General features: G+C 45.8%; 1 protein-coding gene across 2 annotated transcripts in view; it reads right to left on the bottom strand.

Annotated features, from left to right (window-relative positions):
• TRIM29 (tripartite motif containing 29) overlaps positions 1-27316 on the bottom strand; it is an 81165-nt gene that overhangs the window by 12973 nt on the left and 40876 nt on the right. For both annotated transcript variants that reach the window (XM_089915697.1, XM_089915698.1), the window contains exon 9: positions 1-27064. This exon is cut by the window's left edge and continues 12973 nt beyond it. In XM_089915697.1, coding sequence (XP_089771823.1) covers positions 26972-27064 — 93 coding nt within the window. In that variant the 3' untranslated portion in view covers positions 1-26971. The remainder of the gene's footprint in view (positions 27065-27316) is intronic.

Below are 27316 nucleotides of genomic sequence, written 5' to 3' on the forward strand. Positions count from 1 at the left end.
TTATCGTATTTAATTCTCGCAAAAGCCCTAAGATGCAGGTACGATTATCATTCCTGTTCTACAGATGAGGAAACCGAGGCATAAGGTGAGAAGTAGCTTGCTCAGGGTCATGCAACTATAAAACAGCACTGTTTCTGCTTTCAGGGAGCTCACAATTTAAGCAATGCGTAAGAGTGAATTGAGCACCAGCCTTGTACTAGGTACTATGGGAGATAAGTGAGAAGATAAGATTTTGACCCTGCCTTTCAAGGAGTCTGACTTGGGAAGTACGACAACCAATCGCTAAAATTCCCTGAGACAGAGACCCATCTGCCTGATCATGATTCCATCTCCAATACTGGCATGGTAAGCTCAATACATATTTCTTGAACGATTTATTGGAACAAATATATGTATTAGTTTTCTATTGCAATGTAGGGTCTTTTTTCTGATGCCAAATGTGTGTTTTCCCACACCGCAACCAATGCTGCAGTTCTGATACCAAGATCGTCCTACAGTTCAGTTCTCTTCTGACACTAAGTACCCGGAGTTAGCATCAGACCCCGCAGTTCTAAGGGTGTAGTTGCACGAGACTGCCCCCACTTCCGATCCCAATCACGAGTCCTGGGGGCCTCCCGTACTTCCAACTGCCTGGCTGTAAATCAGGGGTTCTCCCAACCTCCTCTCAGGCGCGATAATTCCATAGAATGACTTGTAGAACTCAGAAAAACATTTTATTTATGTTTACCTATTTATTATAAAGGACACAACTCAGGAACAGCCAAATGGAAGAGATGCATAGGGAAAGTTATGGGGGGAGGGGTGGGTGGCAGGGCTTCCATGCCTCCTGAGGTGTGCCAACTTCCAAGCACATCACTATATTCACCAACCTAGATGCTCTCCAAACCCTATGGATTACAGGTTTTGGTGGAGACTTCTTCATCTAGGAGCTATTGATGAAATCATTGGGTATTGGCGATTGAGTTTAATTACCAGCCCCTCTCTCCTCCCTGGAGGTTATCAGGATAGGACTGAAAGTTCTAATCTGATGATACAGACTGGGTATTTCTGGCCATCTACCCTCATCCTGAAGCTATCTGTCCCCCTCCCCACCCCACATCCAACCGAACTAGAGTCATTCAATTAGCACACAAGACACTCATCACTCAGGAGATACTCTGGGTTTTAGGAACACTTTGCTAAGAACCTGGTACAAAGATCAGATATGTATTTTTATTATACCACAGGCAACTTGCAGCATCATCACCCTGCAGTCCTTAGAGGGAGGACCAAGTGTGGGCTGAGCTTGGGTTTCTCCAAGATCTCCCCAATGCACATCTGTGGGCCACTCCGCGGACCCCAGGCTTCCTTCGAGTGGGCTGTTTTCTGGCCAGCCCCATCCTGCACACCACCTTGGTAAGCAGGCCCTTAGAGAAAGACCTGGAGAGACAGAAAGGAGGACAAAGATACTCTCCCATCTTCGCTGAGCCCCTTCATCGAGGATGAAAACATCTGTTCCCCTCCACTTTCCAGGCTGAATTTTTGTGTCTCAAAAGCAGGACCCACAGCCCCTAGTTGCAGTTTTTCCAGGAGCTCACCTGGTCTGGACTCAAGAAATGTATGATGAGAACCTCTCTCCATCCTCTTCCTACCCAAACAGGCAAACATCCCATCTCCCCAGAGGGTGGAGAGACCAGAACAAGCCTCTGGGAGCGTGTGGACAGAGAGATGAAAACAAACGTGGCCTTTGATGATTTTCCTCTCTGGAATTTATAAACCAGCACAGTCTCTGAGTGAAATCTGATCCATGTAGTCCTGATTCATTTGTACATTGGGAAAGGGTTTGTGCATAAGAGAGATAGGGGTCCCAGGGTCCCCTTTTAGTTGATTTAACAAATCCCTTTCAAGCTTTTATTTTTTCATTATGAAGGAGAAGTTGCTTGTTCCCAAACCACACACATACGTACATGCACATATACATACACCCCACTGGTTTCAGTACCTCTCCAAGCCCTGAAGACTGAAATACCCCCATGAATCAAGAGTTAGGGAACACTTTTCCGCCTTCTCCATTTAGCATCTGCTGGGAAATGGCCCAAAAAGGAGTCTAGGAAGAATTTGCCAGAACCAGGAGGACAGAGACAAAGTGCCCCTCCTGCCCTAGGAAGCCAGCAGCAACCTCTTTTAGCTGGCTCCAGGCCTACCTCTTGAGTTTGGGTTTAATTTTGGTTTCGGTGGGAGGGCCCTGGGCTAAGAATATAGATCCAAAGGAGTTTGGGTTTAATTTTGGTTTCAGTGGGAGGGCCCTGGGCTAAGAATATAGATCCAAAGGAGGTGGGGGGGCTCTGAGACAGGTTTCCCATCCTCTCTGCTGGGCAGAACCTTCCAGAGGCATCCACAGCAGTGTTTCACGTGCAATGCCAGACACAGCATGAGGTAGATGGAGAAGAAATGGGGTCCAGAGAGCTCAGCTGTGGCTCCAACTCCCCAGTTACTGGCTGTGTGACCGTGGTCAAGTCACTTAACCAATGAGCTTCATTCCCTTGCCTGTACAATGAGTATAATGGAATCTGATACCTTACTGGAACAAATGGGAATGGATTGAAAATGCTTTTAACCTGCCAGCTCCTATGCAAAGGTGAGCTATAGCGGAACCTCTCGGATGGTGTCAGTAACAGTCCTATTTGCAAATGTCTTCAGGAAAAAGAATCCTGCTGCTCTCCCCAGGAACAGCTGCCCTTGTCTCACAGCTGCTTGCCAAGTCCTTCCTTACATCCACCTGCATTCTTTCTGAAACAGCTACAGTTTAAGTTGTAAGTGGACCTGAGCTTGGTGAGGTGGAGGAAGGCAGGATTCCGGGAGCAACCCCGTTACCCCAAAAGTCACAGAGTGGAGCCAGACTGCCAGAAGTGTCTCTCCAGTTTCCTCATCAGAAGGAAGGTCATCTGAGCAGCTCTGACTGTTTTTCAAATGAATGGGTGTGAAAATCCACCCAGAACTTGGGTTATGAAATGTATCATTTTTACCTGTGAAATTTGCACCCACTGACCTCATATCTTCCCCGAAGATGGGGAACTTTCTCACCTCCTCCCTCCAATTTAATATGCATCTTATATGCTGGCAGACCTCAGACCCATCTGCATCTCTTGGAGTCATTTCCTTCCACTTAAGAGTTAATGACGGTTCCAAGGAGCTGGGCTGATGGGAACAGCACACTCACCCCAGGGAAGGGGTGGGGTCGTGCTCCTTCTCTCTCGGCCTTTCAGGACCTCACCTAGCACACACAGAGGCTCCAGCACTCCGAGATTTGCAGCCTGCCTCTGTACGCACCCACAGTTCAATCACACCACCCTGCCTATGAGCAGCAAAATGGATTTTCTCTCCTAAAGACTCCCTTAACTGAGCTGATGGCGGCTCTCCCTCAGGGCCCCGTGGGTAAGAGTGCTGGAGAATGTTGACCCCCTCGCCTCTGTGCCCCTTTCCCCTCCTCCCCTATGTCTCTCTGAAGCAAAGGTGCCCAGGTGGACACATTCCCCGGATGTGCCCAGAGCTGAGAAGGAGGAAAGAGTAGGCTGAGTGACAGGAGGTAGGCTGCATGGTCGCCAAGGGCTGTCCCTCTCCTGGCAGCTCTGTCGCAGTTCCATTAACCTTGCTCTGCATGTGCTACGTTAATGGACTGGGAAAGACAGATCCTGACCAGAGGAAGGGTCTGCTACTTGTTGCCAATCTCAGCATTGACATGGGTGCTCGGAGGGCTGCCTTGTGGCCTGTGTCCCCAGCTGCCTGACTTCAGAAAGGAGGGAGCAACTCCCACCCCTCTCCCCCACCCCCCATGGCTATATGATGGACAGCTGAGATGCTGACGGGTCTGGAAGGCAAGATGGTAAGCTGGGGGACTGGAGTCAGGATAGAATGGGCTGGGGCTTGGCCTCAGGCTGTCCCCTGTTTAGAACCACATGACCTGGTTGAACATGGGGTTGGGCACCAGACAAGGGCAACCAGTTCATAGGCTGACCAGAGGCCTCTGAAATGACCAGGTACAGAAAGCAATTAGCTCAACCAATCAGGCTCCCTCTCTTTTTGGAAAAGGAAAGAATAAAGCCACTGGCAGGCACAGGAGAAGTAAGAAGCCACAGAAGAGAAGACAGATGAATCCTGTTGGTGGTAGCGTCTGGAGGAAAGAGTCACAAACGCTGGCTGTTGTGGGTCCTCGGAGAACCACATCCTGAGAGCTACCTTGGACTCCCACCTCACCCCATCTTCCTGTCTAAGCCCCATGCCACAGCTTCTGTCCTGAGATGTAATCATGAATATCCTTGCAATAAATCTCCATGCTCTGGACAGGCTCCTGAGAAGCTGGGGAAACAGCACGGTGTGTCCTAAATTTACCTGATTAAAAATCACACAGGCAGTTAAACCTACAGACCCCTGGGTTCCTTCCCAGACCACTGAATCTGTATCTCCAGGGTGGGCCGGGATATGCACTTTTTACAAACACCCAGGGTGGACTTATGGCAAGTTAAGGAGACCCTGGTTTACTCCCATCCTCCTGTTTCTTCTGTGTGAGTCAGGTGAATTGAATATGCAGCACCACATTGCTTAAAAAAAAGAGGGAAAATGCCCATTTTGGGGTACAGCCAGGCAGAAAAGGCAGTTACACAAATTTCTTATCCCCTCCATTCATCCCAGCCCCAAGATAAGATATTCTAACAGTTGGAACAGTTTCCCTCAGGATGGATATGATATCAGTGACACTTCCAGGACCTTGAATTAGCTCCTGCTGGGCTATCATCTTCAGTGGTAGAAACCACTGCATTAACCCTGGCTGTTCCCAGATATTCATTTTTCTCTTCTTCTGTGGTAATAGAATTTTTAGCTGGACACATAGCAGCCCAAAATAAAGAATGTATTTTGCAGCCTCCCTTGCAGCTAGATGTGACCATGTGACTAAGTTGTGACCAATGGGATGTGAGCAAAAGTAATGTACACAACTTATAGATCAGGGCTTATGGAAAAGGCGTGTGCCCTTTCTACCCCTTTTTTCCCTTTCTATACTTGTTGGAATGCAGAGCTGGTGGTGAGACATCTTGGACCACACCAACAAGGTTTCTCCAGAGAAACAGAACCAGTAGGATGTGTGTGTGTGTGTGTGTGTGTGTGTGTGTGTGTGTGATATGTATATATTATATATTTATTTTATATATTTACATACTCACCTTCATATATACAGAGATATAAGGAATTGACACACTATTATGGATGTTGACAAGTCTGAAGGTCTGCAGTTGGCAAGCTGGAGACCCAGGAGAGCTGCTGGTACAGTTCCGGTTCGAATCTGAAGGCCTGAGAACTGGGAGAGCCAATGGTGTAATTCTAGTCCAAAGGCCAGCAAGTTCAAGGCCCAGTTCAAATCTGGAGGCGGGAAAAGACCAATGTTCCAGCTTGAAGGCAGTCAGGCAGGAGGAATTCCCTTATTGGGGGGAGGGTCAGCCCTTTTGTTCTAGTCAAGCCTTCAACTGGTTAGATGAAGCCCACACACATTTGGGAGAGCAATCGGCTTTACTCGGTCTGTCAATTTAAATGCTAAACTCACGCAAAGCACTGCCACAGAAACACCGAGAATACTGTTGACCGAATATCTGGGCACCCCATGGCCCAGGCAAGTTGACACATAAAATTAATCATCATGAAGGGCAACTCCAGCGATGCCAGAGCAGCAAGGTAGAGGGGCCTGGGTTCCTATACCATGGAGCTACTATTCCAGCCCAGTTGCAGGAGAGAGAAATAAACTATTTTGTATAAGCCACTATTATTTTGGATTTTGTTATAGCATTACTGCAGCTGAATCCATATCTTAACTGTAGGGTTTTAGTGCAATTTTCAACCAGCGGTATGTTCAGCACAGTTGTCCTACTTTATGGCAAGGCTCAACCCCACCCCTCTAGAAGATTCCCACACATCCCTTCTGTCCATGAGAGCAGGTCCTGCACCTCACAGGTGCTTGTTCTGAGGGGCAGGACATCAGAAGCAGGTGCTGACTCCCACTGGCTTGTGCGGTGGCATCCTAGCATACTCCACACTCAGAGTGCATTTTTTAAAAAGTCCTTTCCTCCATTCAGCAACGTTATTTTCAGTAATAATCATGAAATAAACAAATAATAATAATGGCCAGAAAAGAAACACAGTGAAAATGTTCTTTTATTAAACCTCATATATATAAGCATGCCAATAAAAAAATAATATTTTAGGTAAATAATTTTCTAATGATTAATAATTGAATTTTAATAAAACCCAAGCATTTGCAAATGGCACAATTTAGGCAATATTAAATTGCACCAATGATATTATATTTTATATCTTGGAATCATTCTTTAGTGTTAAAACAATTAGTACTTTTAAAAGAAAAATAAATTTTAAAGATATTATTTAAATTAAGCAAAATATTTCACATGTGAACGAAAATTTGCACTTAGCCGAACAAAAAGTTACAATTCATAACTTGCACTTTGTTTCATTGTTTTAAATTTTAAACACAAATAAAAATTCCAAGTGGTCACATAAACTGAAATAACTCAAGATCTGGGCTCTTCTGTAAAATTGCTGTGCTGTCACTGTTGATTGAGAGTCTACCGTTTAAGTGCAGGGATATGTCATACCCCAGGGGTTGGAGACAAACCCCACCTGAAGCAAACTCAATCCCAAACAATTATGAACTGACCTGTAAAACTGAGTCCATGTGTGTCAAGAGGTGACTGAACACTAGAAATTCTCCAAATTAACTTCCATGTGCATACAATGTTTATTAAAGAATAAATCATAAAATTGTGCTAATTTGAAGCTTACATTTATTTATTTATTTAGATATAACTGACATATAACAGAGTATTAGTTTTAGGTGTACAACATAATGAATTGATGTATATATATGTATATATATATATATATATTGCAAAATGATTATCAGAATAAGTTGAATTAACATCCATCACCATACATAGTTGTAAATTTTTTTCTTGTTGGGGAAAGTTTTAAGATCTACTCTCTTAGCAACTTTCAAATATGCAATACAATATTGTTAATTATGGACACCATGTTGCACATTACATCCCCAGATTTATTTATCTTATATCTGAAGGTTCATACTTTTTGACCACCTTCACCCATTTTGTCCAACCCCCAGCCCCAAGACTCTGATAATCACCAGTCTGTTCTCTATTTCTATGAGTTCATATTTTTCAGATTCCATTTATAAGTAAGATCGTACAGTATTTCTCTTTTTCTTTCTGGCTTATTTCACTTAACATAATGCTCTCAAGATCCATTCGTGTTGTAGCAAAGGGCAGGATTTCTCTCCTTTTGTAATGGCTGAATAATATATATATATATATGGATAATACATGTTTATACATTTTAAATTCAATCATCCATCAATGAACACTTGTTTCCATGTCTAGCTGTGGTAAATAATGCTGCAATGAACATAGGAGTGCAGATATCTTTTTGAGATAGTGATTTCACTTCCATCAGATAAACACCCAAAAATGGAATTGCTGTATCATGTGGTAGTTCTACTTTTAATTTTTTGAGGAACCTCCATACTGTTTCATATTCCCACCCACAGTGCACAAGGGCTTCCTTTACTCCACATCCTCACCAACACTTATTATTTCTTGTCTTTTTAATAATGGTCATTCTAACAGGTGTGAGGTGATATCTCATTGTGGTTTTGATTTGCATTTCCCTGATGATTAGTGATGTTGAGCACCTTTACATGTACCTGTTGGCCATTTGAATGTCTTCTTTGGAAAAATGAAGATTTTTTCTCCCATTCCATAGTTGCCTTTTCATTTTGTTGATGATTCCCTTTGCTGTGCAGAAGCTTTTCAGTTTGGTGTAGTCCCACTTGTTTATTTTTGCTTTTGTTGCCTTTGTTTTTGGTGTCAAACCCCCAAAATCATTGCCAAGACCTATGTCAAAGAGCTTACCCCGGGCTTCCCTGGTGGCACAGTGGTCGAGAGTCCACCTGCCGATGCAGGGGACACGGGTTCGTGCCCCGGTCCGGGAAGATCCCACGTGCCACGGAGCGGCTGGGCCCCTGAGCCGTGGCCGCTGAGCCTGTGCATTCGGAGCCTGTGCTACACAACGGGAGAGGCCACAACAGTGAGAGGCCCGCGTACCGCAAAAAAAAAAAAAGAGCTTACCCCATATGTTTTTTTCCTAAGAGTTTTATGGTCTCAGATCTTAGGTTCAAGTCTTTAACCCATTTTGAGTTAAATTTTGTGTATGGTTTAAGAGAGTGACCCAGTTTCATTCTTTTACATATGACTATCCAGTTTCCCCAACACCATTTATTAAAGAGACTATCCTTTCTCTATTGTATATTCTTGGCTTTTTTTGTCATAAATTAATTGACCATATACACGTGGGTTTATTTCTGGGTTCTTTATGATGTTTCATTGATCTATATGTCTGTTTTTATGCCAATACCATACTGTTTTGATTACTATAGCATTGTAATATAGTTTGAAATCAGAAAGCATGATGCCTCTAGCTGTGTTCTTCTTTCTCAAGATTGCTTTGGCTACTCTGAGGCTTACATATACATTATTAACACTCAAAAGTAACTGTTGAAATTATTTAGAACTTAGGCCAACAGGAGACTTCCCAGGGAGTATTTTATCACCAATGTTTAGAATTTCCGCTGCATGATGGTACTAGAAAGCTGACTGATTTTTAGTCGGTGTTGGTGTTTCTAAATTCTCTGCAGACAGCATGCATCCTATTGCTGGCATCTGGGATGACCACTACCACTGCCCCACCTTACCACACCACACCACAGTTTTTTGCCCTTTAATCCCCTCTTTAGATGTGAGGACCTAACTATTTTTGGCTCAACTGCTTTATCTTCCTCTGGAAGACAAAGTTGGGGCACACAAGGACTCAAAACACTCTAATTTTCAGGTCTTGCCAACCAAAACACATGTGTTATTTGTACTTTGTTTTAAATGGTAATACTCGCATTATAGGTATGAGCTGATGGTTAATTGCCCTTCTTTATTAGCCAAGGTGAATAACCACAGCAACGTGCATTAAAAATGACGGTATACACTCTGGCAGGAGCTTGAGTGAGTTTTTGTTAGAAATCAAAAGAGCCTTGGGAGGGCAAGAGCCCTGATTTGGGCTGAGGAGCCCAAAGTGGTGGGTGAGGAGCAGTGGAGACACACAGAAGAGTTGGTGACTGAGGGTGGGGGAGGGGGCTTTGATGGGACATGGCACCCAGGAGAAAAGTGGGACAAGCAAGCAGTCCAGGGTCAAGGAAGCCAGCCATTGTCAATAACAAAAGCTACTGTTTAGCTTTTTTTTTTCAATGTTTCTCTTTTTATGTCCCCAACAACTCTTCAAGATGAGCTCAGGAAGTTAATTAATATTTGTCTAAGGTCTCTCAGCTAGAGAGGTGGGATTTGAACTTATGGCCTTGCCACTTCACCACAGGGCCTCCAACACCAGTTCCTATGCTACCCTGTAGTCCAGCCCGGGCACTGGGACTCGGAGGTGGCCTCCAGGGGCCAGGCACCGTGACTGGGTCATGGAAAGAGTGAAACTGGCATGACTCCGTGTGCCATGCCAAGCATGAGATTTGAACACATGCCACAGCAAGCGCCTGGTTCTCAGATCTGAGGGGCAGGCTAGGGCCTCATTGGCAGCCAGCATAACTTGAAGCAGAATCTCTGGGCACCAAGGTGGAACTATTAATTCCCTCCAGCTGGGGTCAGGATTCATGTGAGGGGGGACTGTGTCAGGACTTGGAAGGATGCTGAGGCCTGGAGCCAGACCCGTCCAGGTCACACTGGGTTTCTCCTCTCGAGAACACTGTTGAGAGCACTGAACCACACAGAGTTCCAGGTGAGGCCCCAGATTTGACAACCCCGTGGCCTCTTAAGAAGCCCCTCCTCCCGAGAGTCGGACCTGGGTGAGAACAGGAGGAGGGGCATCTTCCCAGTGAATTTCAAATCACAGAAAAACTTTTGGATTGATTTTTTGAAGACTGAGAAGGCCAAATGCCTGTATTTCTTTGTTTCTGGCAGCAAGGGCCTAAAACGACTCAGGAATCTTTCACCATCAACATCCTTATCTACGGCACCAGTGTTCTATTTATTCAACAATTACCTGTCGAGGGCCTGTTATGTGCCCGGCACTGTTCTGGGCATGGACAACTCGAAGTGAACAAAACAGAAACTCCTGCCTTTGTAGAGCTCAGTGCTAATGGGGGAGAGAGATCATAAACAAACAGGAAAATATGGGAGTGAAAAGTGCTATGGAGAAACCTAAGTCAGCTAAGAAGGTGGATGGCACCAGGGGTGCTGTTTCGATGGGGTGGGGGGTCAGCGCAGGTCTCTGTAAGGAGGGAACTAGTTGCCAAGTACCCCATTTCCTACCTCCCCAGCTCAGGTGTCAGGCCAGATCTGAGCACCCGTCACTCGGAGTGATGAGCAAAAAGGACCTGTCTCCTAGTTTAGAGGCACAGTGTGGGGACACAGGGACAATGAAGAGACAGCCACTGCCTTCAGGGGGATGGGGTGAGAACACTAGGAAGGGCACGAGGCATGCACACAGAAACAGAACAACAAATGACAATTAGCATGAAGCACACTAACCAGCTGTCAGGCAGGCTGCTGGGGCCGGAGGGAGCAGCAGTGGTCTCCATGGCAGCTCTATCACAAGTGCATCCTGAGCGTCCCAGGCTTCCCCAGCTGGAAGGTGAAAAGCCGGTCTCACTAACATTTGTGCCGAAACCTTGGTGCTGCAAGTGCCCAGCTGTGTGGTGGCAAGAAGTCCAGTTTTCCAGGGAGTAACTTCTGTCTATTCCTGAGATGCTTCAGGGAGGTCCCAGGTGACACAAAGCCTCCCTGCCCTGTTGTTTACTCCCACCAACCAAGTACCAGGCCCAACAGCATCCCTGATGTATCACTTCTAGGACCTCATTGTACTCCCAGTATTTTGCCACTGCCAGGTCCATGACTCTATAGTGAAGCCCAAAGTCAGTGGCTGGGGAGGCTGTGTCTATGAGTTTGCCACTACTGGTGTTGTCGCTCTCGCAAAGTAAAAGGGAAATGCTCAGAGCACAGAGAGTGAAAAAAAGGCTGGTACCTGAAATGCTATTCAGTTGGTCAACAGCTCTTCTCCTCCCCCAAACAGGCTGGGGGTGGGCCTCCACCATGGCCAGAGCTTTCACAGTCCAGACTCCAATGAACCACCCCCTGCTTCTACCCCAAGGGCAACTCTGACTTTGCAACCAAGGAGAATGCGTCATCTCACGCAGACAAGGGTGTCACACAGCAAAGAGTTTTGATTAGCTACATGTTCCAGATTTTTCAGTTCACAGGCACACAAAGCCCCTTTATCTCAAACCACACAAGTCACCAAGGGGCTGGGACAGGAAGATGGGGTGCAAACACTCCCCTATGAAGAGTGCAGTCGGTGACTGGGCCAGGTTTCCTATTCTAGACACCCTTCTCAATTAGGTGAGTGCATTTTGTGTGCCCTCGTCATTCTCCCATGTTATCTGCTTTCCTGTGGCTCTCATCCCACCCACTGCTCCCTCCAGCTCCCCCTCCATCAGACGTGTCTATGCCCCAACAGTACCCAAGATTTGTCTTATAATTCCAGACAGCTCCCTGTTCCTCACGCAAATCAGCATACACACTGGGAGAGGTACTGCTCAACAACTCCAATTAGCAGAAACACCCGACCTTAATATGAGGGGTGGCGGGACTGACTCCTAGCTTATACCAAGATGCTCAGAACGTCCTGTGGCACATAATGTGCACTTAGCTTGCAAAGGTGGAGAAAGTGTCAACATCTTGAAAAATAAAATATCTTTAGAAGCAATTGCTTCCATACACTCTGGTACATACACACAGCACGATGCAACTGTAAAAAAAAAAGAGGAAGTCACTGTGAACTGATATGGAATGATTTCCAGATGTTATTAAGTGAAAAAGGCAAGTACAAGAGAGCACAGATGGCATGCTATCTTTTGTGTAAGAAATAAGGGAGAATAATAAAATGTGCCTATATCAGCTTGTGATTGCAAATAGGAACACAGGAAAGATAAAGCAAAAAATAATGACGGTTATCTACAAGGAGTAGGAAGAAATGGTGCTTTAGACTGGAATATTTGTACCCCCCCAGAATTCATATGTTTAAACCCAACATGATGGTGCTGGGAAGTAAGGCCTTTGGGTAATTAGGTCACGAGGGTGGAGCCCTCATGATTGGGATCAGTGCCCTTGTAACAGAGGCCCCAGAGAGCTCCCTCGTCCCTCTGTTATGTGAGGACACGAGAAAGAAGATTGCAGTCTATGAACCAGGAAGTGGCTTCTCTCCAGACATCAAACTCTGCCAGGGCACTTGGACTTCTCAGCCTCCAGAACTGTGAGAAATAAATTTCTGTTGTTTATAAGCCACACAGCCTATGGTGCTTTGTTATGCGAGCCCAAACAGACTGGGATGGAAATTCGTACCCAGATGTGGGGGCGCTGCTGTAACAAACACACTTTTAAATGTTGACGTGGCTTTGGAACTGGGTAAAGGGTAGAGGCTGTGAGAGTTTGAAGCACATGCTGAAAAAAAGCCTGCATTGCCGTAAATGGACCATTAGAGACTCATTCTGGCAGGAGCTCAGAAAGAAAAGAGGAGAGCTATAGAGAAAGTCTCAATCTTCTAGAGAATACCTAAGTAACCCTGAGCAGAGTGTTGGTAGAAACACGGCCGGTAAAGGCCATTCTCCTGAGGTCCCAGAAGGAAATGAGGAACATGTTCTTGCACAATAGAGGAAAAGAGATCCTTGTTATAAAGTGGCAAAGAACTTGGCTGAATTGTGTTCTGTGGAAGGTAGAACTTGTGAGCGATGAAATTTGATATCTGGCTGAGGCAATATCTAAGCAAAATGTTGAAGGAACAGCCTGGTTCCTCGTTACCGCTTACCGTGAAATATAAGAAAAGAGAAATTATTGTCTATATTATTTATACACATACACACACAAACGGGACATTATTCAGACATAAAAAAAGAAGGAAATCCTGCTATTTGCAACATGGTTGGACCTTGAGGGCATTATGCAAAGTGAAATAAGTCAGACAGAGAAAAAACAAGTACTGTATGATCTCACTTACATATGGATTCTTAAAAAACAAAAACAAAACAGAAACCAAACCCACAGATACCAAGAACAGATTGGTGGCTTCCAGAGGTACAAACTTCCAGTTATAAGTCCTGGGGATGTTACAAACATATGTATGTATGTGAAGTGACTATAGTTGATAATGCTGTAGTGCACATATGAAAGTGGCTAAGGCAGTAGATCTTAAAAGTTCTCATCACAAGAAAAAAACACTGTACCTCTATGTGGCGATGGATGTTAACTAAACTTATTTTGGTAATCGTTTCACAATATATACATATAGCAAATTATTATGTTATACACCTAAAACTAATACACTGTTATATGTCAATTATATCTCAATTGAAAAAAGAAAGAAAAAAGACATCCATTTGTTAATCAAAATGTAAGCAGAATTTAAAGATGTGTAATATTCTCAGCCTATCCATACTGAAAAGAATGAGAAAGGCTGTTAGGGAGAGAACACTAAGAAGGTGGCCAAATGACCATTTGATAAGGAGATTAGTCAGCTCAGGATAGTGGAAGAATGAACCCCCTAACCTCCAGGGTGATTTAGGCCCTGGTACAGCTCAGCCTTGGTGGCTGCACTTCTTGGAGGGCACTAGATACAGAGTTTGGCAGATTCCCCACAGGACCATCTGGGGCCTACACACTGAGTACACGAACCATGGAGGCATGGCTTCCCCCACCTAGATTTCTAAGGTTACCTGGCAGAGCCATAGGTTCAGAACCCCACCCCAGGAGAGCCACTGCTTGGGACCCCAGCCTGCAGGAACAGGGTCCAGACAGAACCACTGCAGGGACAAGGGCAATGCCCAGTGGAGTGGTGGGGCAGGGCTACCCAGAACATCAGGTGCTGAACCCCTGTCTAGCAAAGCTGCAGAGGCAGGACCCCTGCCCCAGTGTGTGCAGTAGAATGTGTTCTCATGCCTTAAGGGCTAATGGGCTAATTCCCTGTTGGGTTTTGGACTTGCTCAGGACCAGTCACTCCTTCCTTCTTTCCTATCTCTCCGTTTTGGAATGGGAATGTCTGTCCTGTCCCACCATTGTATTTTGGAAGGATATAACCTGTTCGGGTTTACACGTTCACAGCTGGAGAGCAATTTGCCTCAGGATGAATTGTACCTCGAGTCTCACCCATGCCTGACTTAGATGATACTTAGGTGAGACTTTGGACTCAGACTTTACAGTTGATACTGGAAGGAGTTAAGACTTTGGGGGCTGTTGGGATGGAATGAATGTATTTTGCATGTGAGAAGGAAATGAATTTGGGGGGGTCAAGGGTAAATTGGTATACACTGAATATTTGTGTCCCCTCAAATTCATATGTTGAAATCTAATCTCTAACGGAGTAGTATTTGGAAGTGGAGGGCCTCTGGGGTGGTAATTAGGTCATGAGGGTGGAACCCTCATGAATGGGGTTAGTGCCCTTATAACAGGACCTACAGAGCTCACTTTTCCCCTTCTGTCATGTGACATTACAGCCAAAAGAAAGCTGTCTGTGAACCAGGAAGCAAGCCCTCAGCAGACACTGAATCTGCACGGGCCTTGATCTTGGACTTCTAGCCTCTAGAATTGTGAGAAATAAATTTCTATTGTTTATAAACCACTCAGCCTATGCTATTTTGTTATAGTAACCTGAACAGACAGGGACACATGGGGTGGAAGGGATATGTGAAGAAGTGGTACTTCTCTGAGTATATCTTTTAAAAATAATTTTGACTTTTGTAAGCAAGTCAGTACTCTATAAATTCTAAAAACAAATGAAGTTGGTAAGACTGGAGACAGAGAAAAGATGGAAAGTAAACTGAAACAAATGAAACTATATATTTCAAGTGAGGATTATAACCACACAGAAGTGGGGGAGGGAAAGAACTAATCCAAGTGACTTAGGAAAGTAGTATTTGACCACATACCCTCAGTCTGGGGTAAGATAGGGCGTGTATATATGTATGCGTGTATTGGGGTGGGGGGAAGGGTGGGAGGGGAGGAAGTGCAGACAAATCCTGGCTTCTTTAGAGGAGATTTGTTTATTGTAGTGGAATGAACTGCAGGGTTCTTACTGATGAAAAAGGGATGTGCAAATACGGGAGGGGTAAGGCAAGAACCCCGTGGAAATAGACTTGAATGGGAAGTACTGGTGTGAACTCATGATTTCTAAAGTATGTACGTATATGAATGTTCACATGCACGTGTATAATCTAGGTACGTGTGTATGTGCATCTGTATACGCATGCATATATTTCCTAGTTCAACCACTGAAATAGCCAAGAAGCAAAGATACCCCTGTAGCAATGAGTACACTTAGCCCCCGATCTTGGTCTCTAATACTATTTTCCACTAAAAGGAACCATGACTCCCCAAAGAAGTAGCTGATTCCAGGACGAGGGCAGAGTAGCTACAAGCCTGGAACATCTTATGCCACAAAGTAAAGGATTGCTCCAATAATAATAATGATAATAATAATGGGGCATGTCACAGAACAGAGGAACCACATTGAAGGGGTTCCCAATGGCCAAATCTGGGATAATTTAAACAACAAAATAATGAGCTAGAGTAATGGATTATAAACCACTGAAAACATAGGAATTTATGAGCGCATAGCAAAAATATATATTTAGATAGATAGGTAGATAGATGATAGATAGATAAACAGATATGAAAGGAGGGCTCTTGCTTAGAATGCTGAGGGCAAACTGGCAAATGCTGGAGTCGGGAGATTAGCATCATGGTAAAGATTGGGTCAGTCAAGAATCATCAATGGATATTAAATCTAGCAGAAAATTTTGATGACAAATGGTAAGCTGTCTCCCCACAAACTGCTTACTAGTTGCAGCGGAGGGAGAAAATGGTAATTAACAGTGGAGAAAGCAGGTAACACCTTGACTGGACAAACAAAATTAAGATCACCTGCGAGGGACAGATGGACATTACATGCCTCCAGATGTGATACCCCAAGAAGTATACATCATCACCTACGTTGTATTGTTACTGAGAATGCATAACCCCACTCTAATCATAAAGAAATATCACACAAACACAAAATGAGAAACATCCTATTTTAAAAATGGAGCATTGTATTCTTCAATAATATCAATATCGTGTAAGACAAAGGAAAGGCTGTGGGAATGTTTCAGATTAAAGGAGGCTAAAGAGACATGAAATCAAAACGCTATACCTGACGCTAGACTGGATCCTACACTGGAGCGAAAACTTCTCTTATTAGATCAAGTGAAAAAATTATAATATGGCTGACAGTTTAGATAATGTACATCAATCAGGTTGATAACTCTACCGTGGTATGTAAGAGAATATTCCTATTCTTAGGAAATATACACTGAAGTGTTTAGGGATAAAGAGCTCTGATGTATATAACTTATTGCAATGTTCAGAAAAAAATTATGTATAGACATATATAACTGTGTGTATGAGAGAGAAAATACAACATAAAGTAGATGGGGTAAACTGTAAACAATAGGTAAATCTGGGTACAGTGTATACAGATGTTTTTGTGTGATTTTTAGTTTTGCAACTTTTTGCGAGTTTGCAATTCTTTCCAAGTAAAATGCTTAAAAATGCCTTTCCATTTGCCTTGCACTTGACCGTTTTCTAGCATGTTCATATGCACTGGTACTTTTGATCCTCCCAGCAGCCCCATGAGGTTGTCAGGACAGGCATCGTTATTACATTTCCCATTTTATAAATGAGGAAGTTGAGGCACAAAGATGTTGAGTAACCTACTAGGTATCACATCCCAGACACTCACCTCCAGGTGTCAAGTCTAGGCTTCCCTCTCATAATAACCACATATGCTCTCCCGTCTATCAGAAGCCGTGTACAATTCCTGCTAGTAATCTCTCCAGGAGGTAATGAGCTCCATAATTCTATCTCCATGAGTTTATTACTCAGCCTTCAAAACCCACCGTAAGAGTCAGTTTCGTCCCTGATCCCCTGCTCCAGAGTCCCAACGGGCTCTCATCCGTTCTCTGCAGCATTGGTACATACATTTACTTCAGAACTGATGGCACATCTTGTTATTTCCTATTTGTTTCTGTTTGTCTCCCTAAAGGGCAGGGACCAAGTATGGTTCCTCTGACCCCCGGCCCCAAGCTCTGAGCCTGGCTCCGATTGTTTGATGAATAACTGACTGTGGAGCTGAATGAAACCTCCTCTTATTTGACCGAAACTCACCTCAATCAAGTCTCAAAGTGAGCCTTTCATCATGGAATTAGAATTAAATAGGATTAAAGTTAACGCTGTCCTGGCTGGCATACCTCCCCGGCCCCATCCCTTTCTTTCACAGGGTAGCAGATGAAGAGAGGGGACAGGTCATAGGGAAGCAGTGTGGTGTTTTTCCTAATACAATAAAGAATAGCTTCCTATGAACGTAGCTTAGTGGGGAGGTCCCCAATCTGGCCGACATGCAAGAAGCAACAATGTGGCCAGAGTTTAGGGGAGGGAGTAGACAGAGGAGCAGAAGCCTCCTGGGGGTGGGAGTTAGTAGGAAACTACTCCTGAGTCACAGATTCCAAATCAACTCATGTTCAGTCCTCTAGGGAAATGAGGAATTTGGGTGCAGCAAAATTTAACACAGTTCAAGTGACCACCTGCCCCATGTAAGTAGCCCAGAAAATAAGCAACAAAGGGACATTGCACAGCCATCTCGGGAAACCTGATGGATATCTACCTTCCTGATTCATCACACTCAGGGCACCGGAGGCTATGATCTTTCCAACACAGCTCTGTACAGAGTGTGAGAAGATAGAACTTCCAAATAAACCCCTGGATTTGAGACAAGGCTGAAATCTGCTTTGAAGGGATTTGCTTCGATTTCATTTTTTAAAATGCATTTTTAATAACAAGCCTATTCAATCAAACAGCGGCATTAGAGTGCTTGGAGCAGCAGTGAGATCCTCCTCAATGTAATTTGGACCCTTTCCTAAACCCACTGCCCTTGATTCTGCCAGCTCAGATCTCTCCTCAGTCAGTAACTCACAAAGCCTTGTCATCAGTGGTGTGGAAGAAATGCAGTTAGGAGCATCCCTAAATACATCTCCGGACCCATCCCTGTAAAGCAGGAGAGTGAGTTCCCATTCACTGGTCACCAGTGAGTGACATTATGCATATGCATTTAATGCTATAGGGGGACGGATCCTGGGTCACATGGGCCCAGCCCCTCTCATAGCATTGAGACCCACATGGCCAATCCAGATTGGGCCAAATCGGTCTCGCTTTAACTTTGCTCATTGGTACAAATTTATGACATATTCAATTCACTGTTTTCCTAGAAATATTCCAATCCTAGTAGAGTTTAATCTGATAATCATGCAGACCGTCTCCAGTCCAGTGACAAGGACAGAGTGAGGACCTAATCTAAGGAGACAAGGTCTAAAATTTAAAATATTCTCAGCACAGCAGCCAGAAGGATCCTGTAAGAGCCTATAGAGTATATCCCTCCCCTGTCAAACCTCCCCATACCTTCCCATTGCACCCAGAAAATCCCTACAGTGGCTGCAAAGCCCAGGGCGATCAGGCTCCTGGTTACTTCTTGGACCTTGTCCTCTGCGGTTCTCCCCTTCTTCACCCCGTTCCAGTGATGCAGACCCCCACCCCTGTTCTCCCAGCACACCAGGCCCATGGGCTCTGGGCTTGCTGTTCCCTCTGCCTGGGTCTTCCTCTCCCAAGCATCCCCATAGCTCCAGCCCTCACTCCTTTACTTTTTCACTGAAGCATCATCAAAAGCCTGCCCTGCCCATCTGTCTTAAACTGCAGCGCCTCCACACTCCCTCTGCCCCTTTCCTAATGTAGCCCTTATTACCATCTGACACACAAAGTGCTTCAAAGATCTGCTTACTATCTGGGGCCCCCAGTAGAAAGTAAAGCTCTTGCAGTGTCGGCATTTTTGTCTGTTTCACTCACCACTGGCTCATGAGGAGCTAGAATAGAGCCAGACACAGAGTAAATACTCCAAATAGGTTTGTGGAATGAATGAAGGGGAAGAAGGTGGAGACTATTCGCCCCAAATCCCACCACCTTCTAACAGGACTCCTGCCCTAGGCTTGTTTGCCTCAGCCCTGGCTCCTGACCTCCCTACATGCCTTCTGCCTCTCCCATTGCCCGGCTCAACTTTGACCCATGCCGATGACAAGAGAGGGGCCAAGACGTGTGGAAGTAACCTCAGCATTTCCCAGAGCAGTGGATTCACTTGTGTCTATAACAATCTCCCTTGATTTGGAGACTTTTAATTAGCTCTCCAGTCCCTCATTGCTTCTCTGTTTCAGGCAGAGAAACCCCAATATCTAAGAGAGAGAGAGGGAGAAAGAAAGAGAGAGAGAGAGAAAGAAGGAAGGAAGGGAGGGAGGGAAGGAAAGAAGGAAGGAAGGAAGGAAGGGGAGGGAGCGAGGAAGAGAGGGAGGAAGGAAGGGAGAAAGAAAGAAAGAAAGAAAGAAAGAAAGAAAGAAAGAAAGAAAGAAAGAAAGAAAGAAAGAAAGAAAGAAAGAAAGAAAGAAAGAAAGAAGGAAAGAAAGGATGAGAGAAAGAGAGAAAGAAAGGGAGAAGAGAGAGAAAGAAAGAGAGAAAATCCCTCGTTATTTTATTTAGGGAAATAAGCCATTGGTTTGGCCAAAATAGGTGATCCTGAGGCACACCCAGCAGAGGGCTTGACGGGGAGGCAACATTCCTCCTGGTGCTGGGCCTCCCTCGTAACCCTCGCAGTGGGCAGCCCTGGCCAAGACCTCCTCTCCACACACTCACCACAGAGCCAGCTCGAAGAAGAGCCCCTCTTTGAGACTCAGTCAAAGACGTGTATGCTTTCAGAATCGTAAAGTACTTGTAGACACGGAAGAGAAATTCACCAGACAGTCCCATTCCGCCAAGGCAGTTCTTTCGAGCCTCACTGACGTTAACATCAAGAGCTGGTGCCTAAACAGCCCCACACAGACACGAGGATTTCTCAGAGCAATAGCGCAAAACAGAAGCTCCAGCCATCTGTCTCTTGAAATTATCAAGGAGGGGGCACCCCTTAGCTGGGAAGATGCATTGAGGCAGGTTTCACGTCTGAGATACATCACACCAGGTTATGGGACAGAACTTTCAAGAGGCCTTCCCTCTGATGCCATGAGTGTCAAGTGGGCAGACTTCCCACCCACCGCCAACACCCCTCCCACCAGTGGCCACAGCAGTTCTAGAAACCCGTGGGAATAAGGATGGCGGTGAGAATGCTCGCGTGAAGGGTTGGGCCACAAACCCTGCCTGGCAGTGTTCCCAATCACTCTAGACCAAATTCTGTTGAAATGAGACACTTTTCAAAGACAATTTCTGGGTAAGTGGCGGAGAAAATAAGATCACCCTGAGTACATGGAGGAAAGGAAGGAGCCGCCCCCGGAGGGCAGAGATGGGTCCTGGTCCACTGGTGGGGCGAGCCAGAGGATCGTTTCTCACATACCTTCGCGAGAGGCATCGGTTCAGACGGTGACTTGTGTGGGTTGCCATGACAATGAAATTGAAACTGGGGTAAACAATAGCCACTCAGCCAGCAGCCTAACCTAAGAGCTGACCCGTCATTACGATGGTAGCCACCTGGGCCTCACGCAGACATCAGGGGATGAGCATCTCTGGGCAGCTTTCATAACAGGTGGCTAAACAGGACGCTGGAAATCAACTAGCTCTTTTTGCCCTTTCTTGAGCTAAACTAGGGGATCGAGTGGCATCCTAGGAAAGGTCCCTAGAGCCTGTGGAGGGACAACAAAGCACAAAAAGCTAATGGAGTAGCCCCAAAGACCCACAGCACACAGGCAGGAAAGGCTAAGCACTGGTTCCCCATCCTAAGTTCAGATCCCTCCGAAATCATTGCTCACTGGGGGTAGCACTTCTAAAGCCCGTTGGGGCTTCCCGGCATTCCTCACCAAATGGACCAATGCAAAACTGAACTATTGTCTCTTTTAGAACTTGAACGTGCCTTTGCAGTTCCAAGTCAAATGCAAATTGCCCGGCTCCTGTGGCACTCTGTGGCATCCTCCCTTCCATCTCTGCTAGCCTCAGACACGGAACCTAAGCCCCTCTCCATAGCCTCAGAAGCAGAGCATCAGGAAAGAGAATAGAATATGCCCCAAAGGGCCCAACTTGGCTTTAAAAACTGGTATTGTTATTTATATTTAATAGCAGCTTCAGATAAAGCTGCAAATCCTAGGGCATGGCAGAAATGTAAATGCTAACTGATTGTTATTCTTACAGAAACTTAGAATTCAAAAATTTAATCATCCTCATTAGCATAATTTGGGCGACTTCAGTCCATAACCTCACCCTGGAGTTGATTATTTATGGCGCCTTGAACAGAAGTCAAAAATTAACATTGATTTAATGTAACAATTCCATCCCCAATATAATTCATAACGCAGATACGTTTGTCAAAAATAAATCAGGCTGCTTCGCCCATCTCAGAACAGGAAATCAAGAAAGGAATAGAAAGAGAATCCGTAATCTTTCGTTTCTGTGGCTGTTCCCGCGCAGCCTTCCCCTCGTCAAGTCCGTGCCTGCCCAGGGACGGCTTTGGAGGTGGCTGAGAGCTTCAGAGTACACAGAAATCTATGAATCAAGACAGGCCAGGAAGCAGTAGGGTTCCCCAGGGATGGACTCCTTGCTCCTCCTGAGGGTTTTATCCAAGTAAGCAGCTTTCTAACAAAATCGAATGAGAAAAATGATCACACGGCGCTGGTCTGGTGGAAGGCTGCATGTGGAGAGCCATCATCTATGCCTTGCCTGTGTTTGAGGTTTCTCAGTGTATAGTTTGCCTTCACCTGCATCACCGCATTCAATCCTCACGACGATAGATAAGGCCTGTGGAAACTGAGGCCCGGGGAAGTTAAGCAGCTTGTCCACATTCCACACGGTTTGTGCCAGGCAGTGCTGCCCTGAGATGTCTGTCTCCTGGCTCCACACGCAGTGCCCTCCATCTGCCAGCAGGTGGAAAGAAAGGCACCTGGCTGAGCAGCCTGTGTCCCAGCCAAGGACTCCATCAAGGGCTTGGGGTGACAGTGGGAGACAGTACTCCTGGAGCAGGCAAGAAACATCCTTAAGACATCACCAGCTCGCCAATTTCCAAAAGTTCAGAAATGGCATTCGTTACCTCAGCTGGAAAGGCTCAGAAAAATGTAGGATCCCCAGGCACTCGGCAAAATGTCCCAGGAGGAAACTCCCAGATGATTGGGGTCATAGTCATGCTGGGATCCTCTTTACCCCACGTCATATAAATTTGCGACCAAGGAAGAGAGCATGGGTAGCACCACGGGTGCTTTCCACAGGGAGTACCAAGGAGCCAGACCGGCGTTGCGGAACAGGCACTTCTCCTGTGCTAATTCTCTGTCTGGACGGCTAAAGCCGCTCAGACGCGCCAAGTTTTAGTGGCAACAGGTTTGCCTGCCAGGAACCAGCCTCCTCGGCCTCCTGCCTCAAGCACCTACCTGCTGGACAATGCCAGCTCTCCCCTTCCCGTGCCAGGCCGAGTGGATGAGACCTCACAGTGGACAGTAGGGTACAGTGCCAACAGCCAGAGCCTTGCCCAATGACTGGCAGGAAAGGGACCAAGCTCAGACTATGCCATTTGGCTCTTCGGCGTGTGCCGTGGAAAAGAACTGGCTGAGAAGAGGTAAAAAGCTGTTGGCAAAACATCAAGTTCGGGTTCTCTTGGTCCCAGCTCAGCAGCGATAATCATGAACTGGCTTGGCTTCTGTGTGTGTGTGTGTGTGTCTTCACGCTCAATCACATGTTTTTAACAGTTATAAAATGAAGACAAAATCAGGCCAAAAGTTCACTTGTGAAAGAGAAAGCCCCCGGGGTCTTGGATAAAATCACGACCATTCTTAGATTGGGTCACCAGGATGCCGGAACAATGAACTGATTCATCCAATTAGAACAACCAATGGGTTCCTTCAATTCAAACAACCACCTGATCCCACCAATGAAAAAAATAAATGTCAGTTGTTAGAGCCTTTGTTGACCAAACACTCAAGGAGCTGGCTGAATTGATCTTTTACCAACTAAATGTTGTGACGCAGTACAGATACAGCTTTGGAATCACCTCTTCCAGGGTGTCACTTTGCTGAAAGAAAGGTTTCCTGCTTCTATTTCTAAATGTGTAATATTCACGATAACAATAACAATAATGCATACATGGGTACATCCACCATGAGTCAGTACTCCATTGTGTACTTCATATACTTTCTTTCAAGTCATCTTCACAGCCCTATGAAATCAGTATTATCATCATCTTGACTCTGAAGATGAGAAAACTGCAGTTCAACACAGTTAAGTAACTTGCCCAAGGTCACACAGCTAGCAAATGACACGTCTAAGGCTCAGACCCAGATCTATCCAGTTTTCCTCTTTATACTTGTTCACATGTATGCCCTTGCCTCTCCACCTAGATTGTAAGCTCCATGACACAAGGGACCTCGATTCTCACATCTAAAACAGTGCCAGGGACTTCCCTGGTGGTCCAGTGGTAAAGAATCCACCTTCCAATGCAGGGGATGCGGGTTTGATCCCTGGTTGGGGAATTAAGATCCCGCAAGCCTTGGGGCAACTAAGGCTGCGCACTACAACTACTGAACTCGCATGCTTCACCGAAAGAGCCCACGTGCCGCAAACTACAGAGCCCACGCGCTCTGGAGCCTGTGCACCATAACTAGAGAGAGAAAACCCACACACCCCAACCAGAGAGAAGCCCGCGCGCCGCAACGAAGAACCCGCGCTGCAACGAAAGATCCTGCATACCGGAAGTAAGACCTGACGCAGCCAAAAAAATAAAGAAAATAAATATTTTTTAAAATAAATAAATAAAACAAAAAAATAAAACAGTGCCAGCATACAGGCGGAGAAGAGGCTCTCAATAAATATCTATTGAATAAGTGAATGGTTGAATGAATGAATGAATCAGCTCCACCGTAACTGTATCATGAAACCAATCAGCTCCACATCCACCCCCTGACCTGAAGCCCCAAACACAGAGAGTATCCAATGATGGGCATCGGGGCATGGCACTCCCAGAGGGCAAGGGTGAGGTATGCCCATGTTCTCTGCTGTCAGCAGGGGACGGGAGAGCAAAGACTGCCTGCCTTGCTGTCTCCTGGATATTTACTTTATCCCATCCCAACGAGAGTTTCCCATCAGTCACATGTCTCCCTGATAGGCCCCTGTGCTGGGAATGCCCTGTGCCACTCGGCACCCATTACCATAGCACTAGCATCCATGCTCCATCTTGCCAAACAGCTGTCAGAGTCGGGCAGTGGGTGGCCACGGCAATCTTGGCAATGCAGGCAGACAAGTTTCTACCTGAACTTCGGCTCTGCCAGTGACTGGATGGAGGACCCAGAATGGAGATCTAGGCAAAGGAAGGTGCCTTCTCATTTCTGATTCCCAACCATACAGGACCAAGGGAAAGGGATGTGCTAATGGTGGTGGGGAAACACCAATAAGAGGAGACATTCTTTGGGCAGATAGGAGCTCAGATCTCCCCATTCATCCCCTTGCTGCCAGGCTCGCCTGCACACAACTCACCCAGGACAGACCTGTTCCTCCACGGCCCCCAGACAGAAAGCTCCTCTGATAAAATGTCTCATCAGCCACATTCAGAACTGCAGACCTTCCCAATGGGCAATGGCACAGGAGTGGAGAAAACCAACAGTCTGATGACCTTCTCCTGCCACAGGATGGAGAAAGCACCAATCCTCAACTTAGCCTCTCAAATACATGTGCTGTTACTGATGCTGTTTTCAAAGACCCTGGCCCTACTTATGCCTTGTCCCGTGCACTTCCCTCTTAGGACACGAGAGACAATAAAAAGGAAGGCGGGCTTAGCCCTTCCCTTGACAGGGATAGGGGCTTGTCAGAGATGAGTAGGAGTGAGTTTGCAAGATAAATACCTTGGGCTTGCAAAAGGCTTTATATTTGACAAAGCTTTTTCTCATTTGAGCCTTACAGCTGTGAGGTGCTTAATACAGCATAAGTCCATATTACAGATGAGAAAACAGAGGCTAGGCCAAGGCCACAAATGCTGTTCTAAGCCTCCTTTCCTCTCCTCATTACCCAGGTTCTAGGTCCCTGGAGAGTAGGAGAAGAGAAACGCTGGTACTAACAGGCCATGTTAATTGCAGCATTGCCCAGCTGGTAGAAGGTTGTGTGTTACTCAGTCTGCTGCATCCTGTTCTCCTTCTGCTCTGTGACATGAAGGGCCTGTGATGGTTAATTTTATGGGTCAACTTGACTGGTCCATGGAGTGCCCAGATATTTGGCCGAACGTTATTCTGGGTGTGTCTGTGAGGATGTTTCTGGATGAGATGAACATCTGAACCTGCAGACTGAATAAAGCAGATTGCCCTCCCTGGTGTGGGTGGGCCTCATCTAATCAGATGAAGACCTGAATAGAACAAAAAGGCTGAGTAAGAGGGAACCCCTGCTGCATGGCTGTTGAACTGGGACATTCATTTCTTTCCTGCCTCTGAACTTGAATGGAAACATCGGCTCTTCCTAGGTCTTAAGCCTGCTGGCTTTCAGACTGGAACTGCACCACCAGCTCCCCTGGGTCCCCAGCTTGCCGACTGCAGGCCTTGGGACTTGTCAGCCTCCATAATCACATGAGCCAATTACTTATAATAACTCTCCTTCTATATCTCTATAGCTATAGTTATGCATATATCTTTTGGTTCTGTTTCTCTGGAGAATCCTGACTGCTTTCAGACAGGCTCTGATTTAGGAGATGAGCTGGAAAACTGGGCTGGACTGAGGCAGGAGGCCTCCCATCCCCACATCAATCGAGAAAGGAAGGGTTGTCTGCTCTTGCACAGACTCCTTGGAGAAGTTGCCCTCCCTCCCACAAAGAATTTCTTCAAAAATATTTACTTACCCCTACCTTGTGGCAGACACTGTTTTGGGAGTGTGAGTATGTCAGTGAATGAAGCAAAGATCCGTGCCCTCGTGACACTCAGTTTCCATTGCAGATGTAATCAGGAAATTAGTATATTACAAGGTGGGAAATACTATGAAAAAATTAAAAATTGATCAAGCGGGGTTGGGGGGGATCAGGTGCATTGGAGTGGGAGCGAGAGTGTTGAATCAAGGACGGCCTTGATGGGGAGGTGAGATTTGAGTGGATCTGAAGGAGGTGAAGGAGCGAACCAGCAGATGTTTGAAGGAAGAGCATTCCAAACAGGAAACAGCCAGTGCGAAGTCCCTAAGAGGCGAGGTGCTTGTGAGCACAAGGAACCACAAAGAGGCTAGCTCGGCTGCCTCAGAGAGAGAGTAAAGAAGGGCAGAGCGGCAGGACACAGGGATGTGGTAGCAGGAGGCTGGGTCATGCAGGGCTGTTGTCGAGATTTGAAGGGAAGCCACGGCAGGGCTTCTGGTAGAGGAGGACATGATCTGATTTTGTTTTTTAACAAGATCCCTCTGGCTGGCTGTTGAGAAGAGACTGTAAAGGGGGCAAGGTTAGAAATGGGGAGACCAGTTAGGAGGCTCTTGTCAAAATCCAGACAAAGATGATGTTGGCCCCTCCCAAGGTAGTGTCAGAGGTCTGATTCTGGATGGAGTCAGCCAACAGGTGGAGACACCCCGAAAGCAGAGCAGGCAAGTTCCAGGGTCTTGGGTCCTTCCTCTCTCTGCCCAGGGATGTGTCCCAAGGACAACTTCTCTCCTGGGGCGCAACTAGGAATCCACCTTCTTTGGAGGGGGCTGTGGAGGAGGACGAGACAGCCAAGTTCTAGCTCCTTCCTCCACACCTGGTGCAGCCATTAAAGGCTGATGACACCATACAAGTCCTAGAGCCAGAGTGAGGGGCAAAGAGGAAGGGGATGAGGGTCTCTCCCATAAGTGCAGTCAGTGGTGTGCTGGTAAAGGTTTGACAACTGGCTCTGCAGGAAAAAAGAAAAGTGTGTGAATATGGGTGTTTGTGACTTTACTGATATAAAGGGTGCACTGCATATATTTTACAAAAATAATAAAATATACAACCCTCTTTATTGTAAATTCCACATATCCAATTGGTTTTCACAGAATGCTTCTGCTGATTTTTGCAGAACTCTTCTATCCGTAGCCAACCTATGGCTGCAATTGACAAACGAGTGTAGTTCTCACATGAATTTTGGTTAATATTTGCATTTACA

Source organism: Delphinapterus leucas, chromosome 7 (genome assembly GCF_059928025.1).
Source record: "Delphinapterus leucas isolate spDelLeu-1000000601 "Yukka" chromosome 7, BTC_Dleu_Yukka2, whole genome shotgun sequence".
In the NCBI taxonomy this organism is placed as follows: domain Eukaryota; kingdom Metazoa; phylum Chordata; class Mammalia; order Artiodactyla; family Monodontidae; genus Delphinapterus; species Delphinapterus leucas.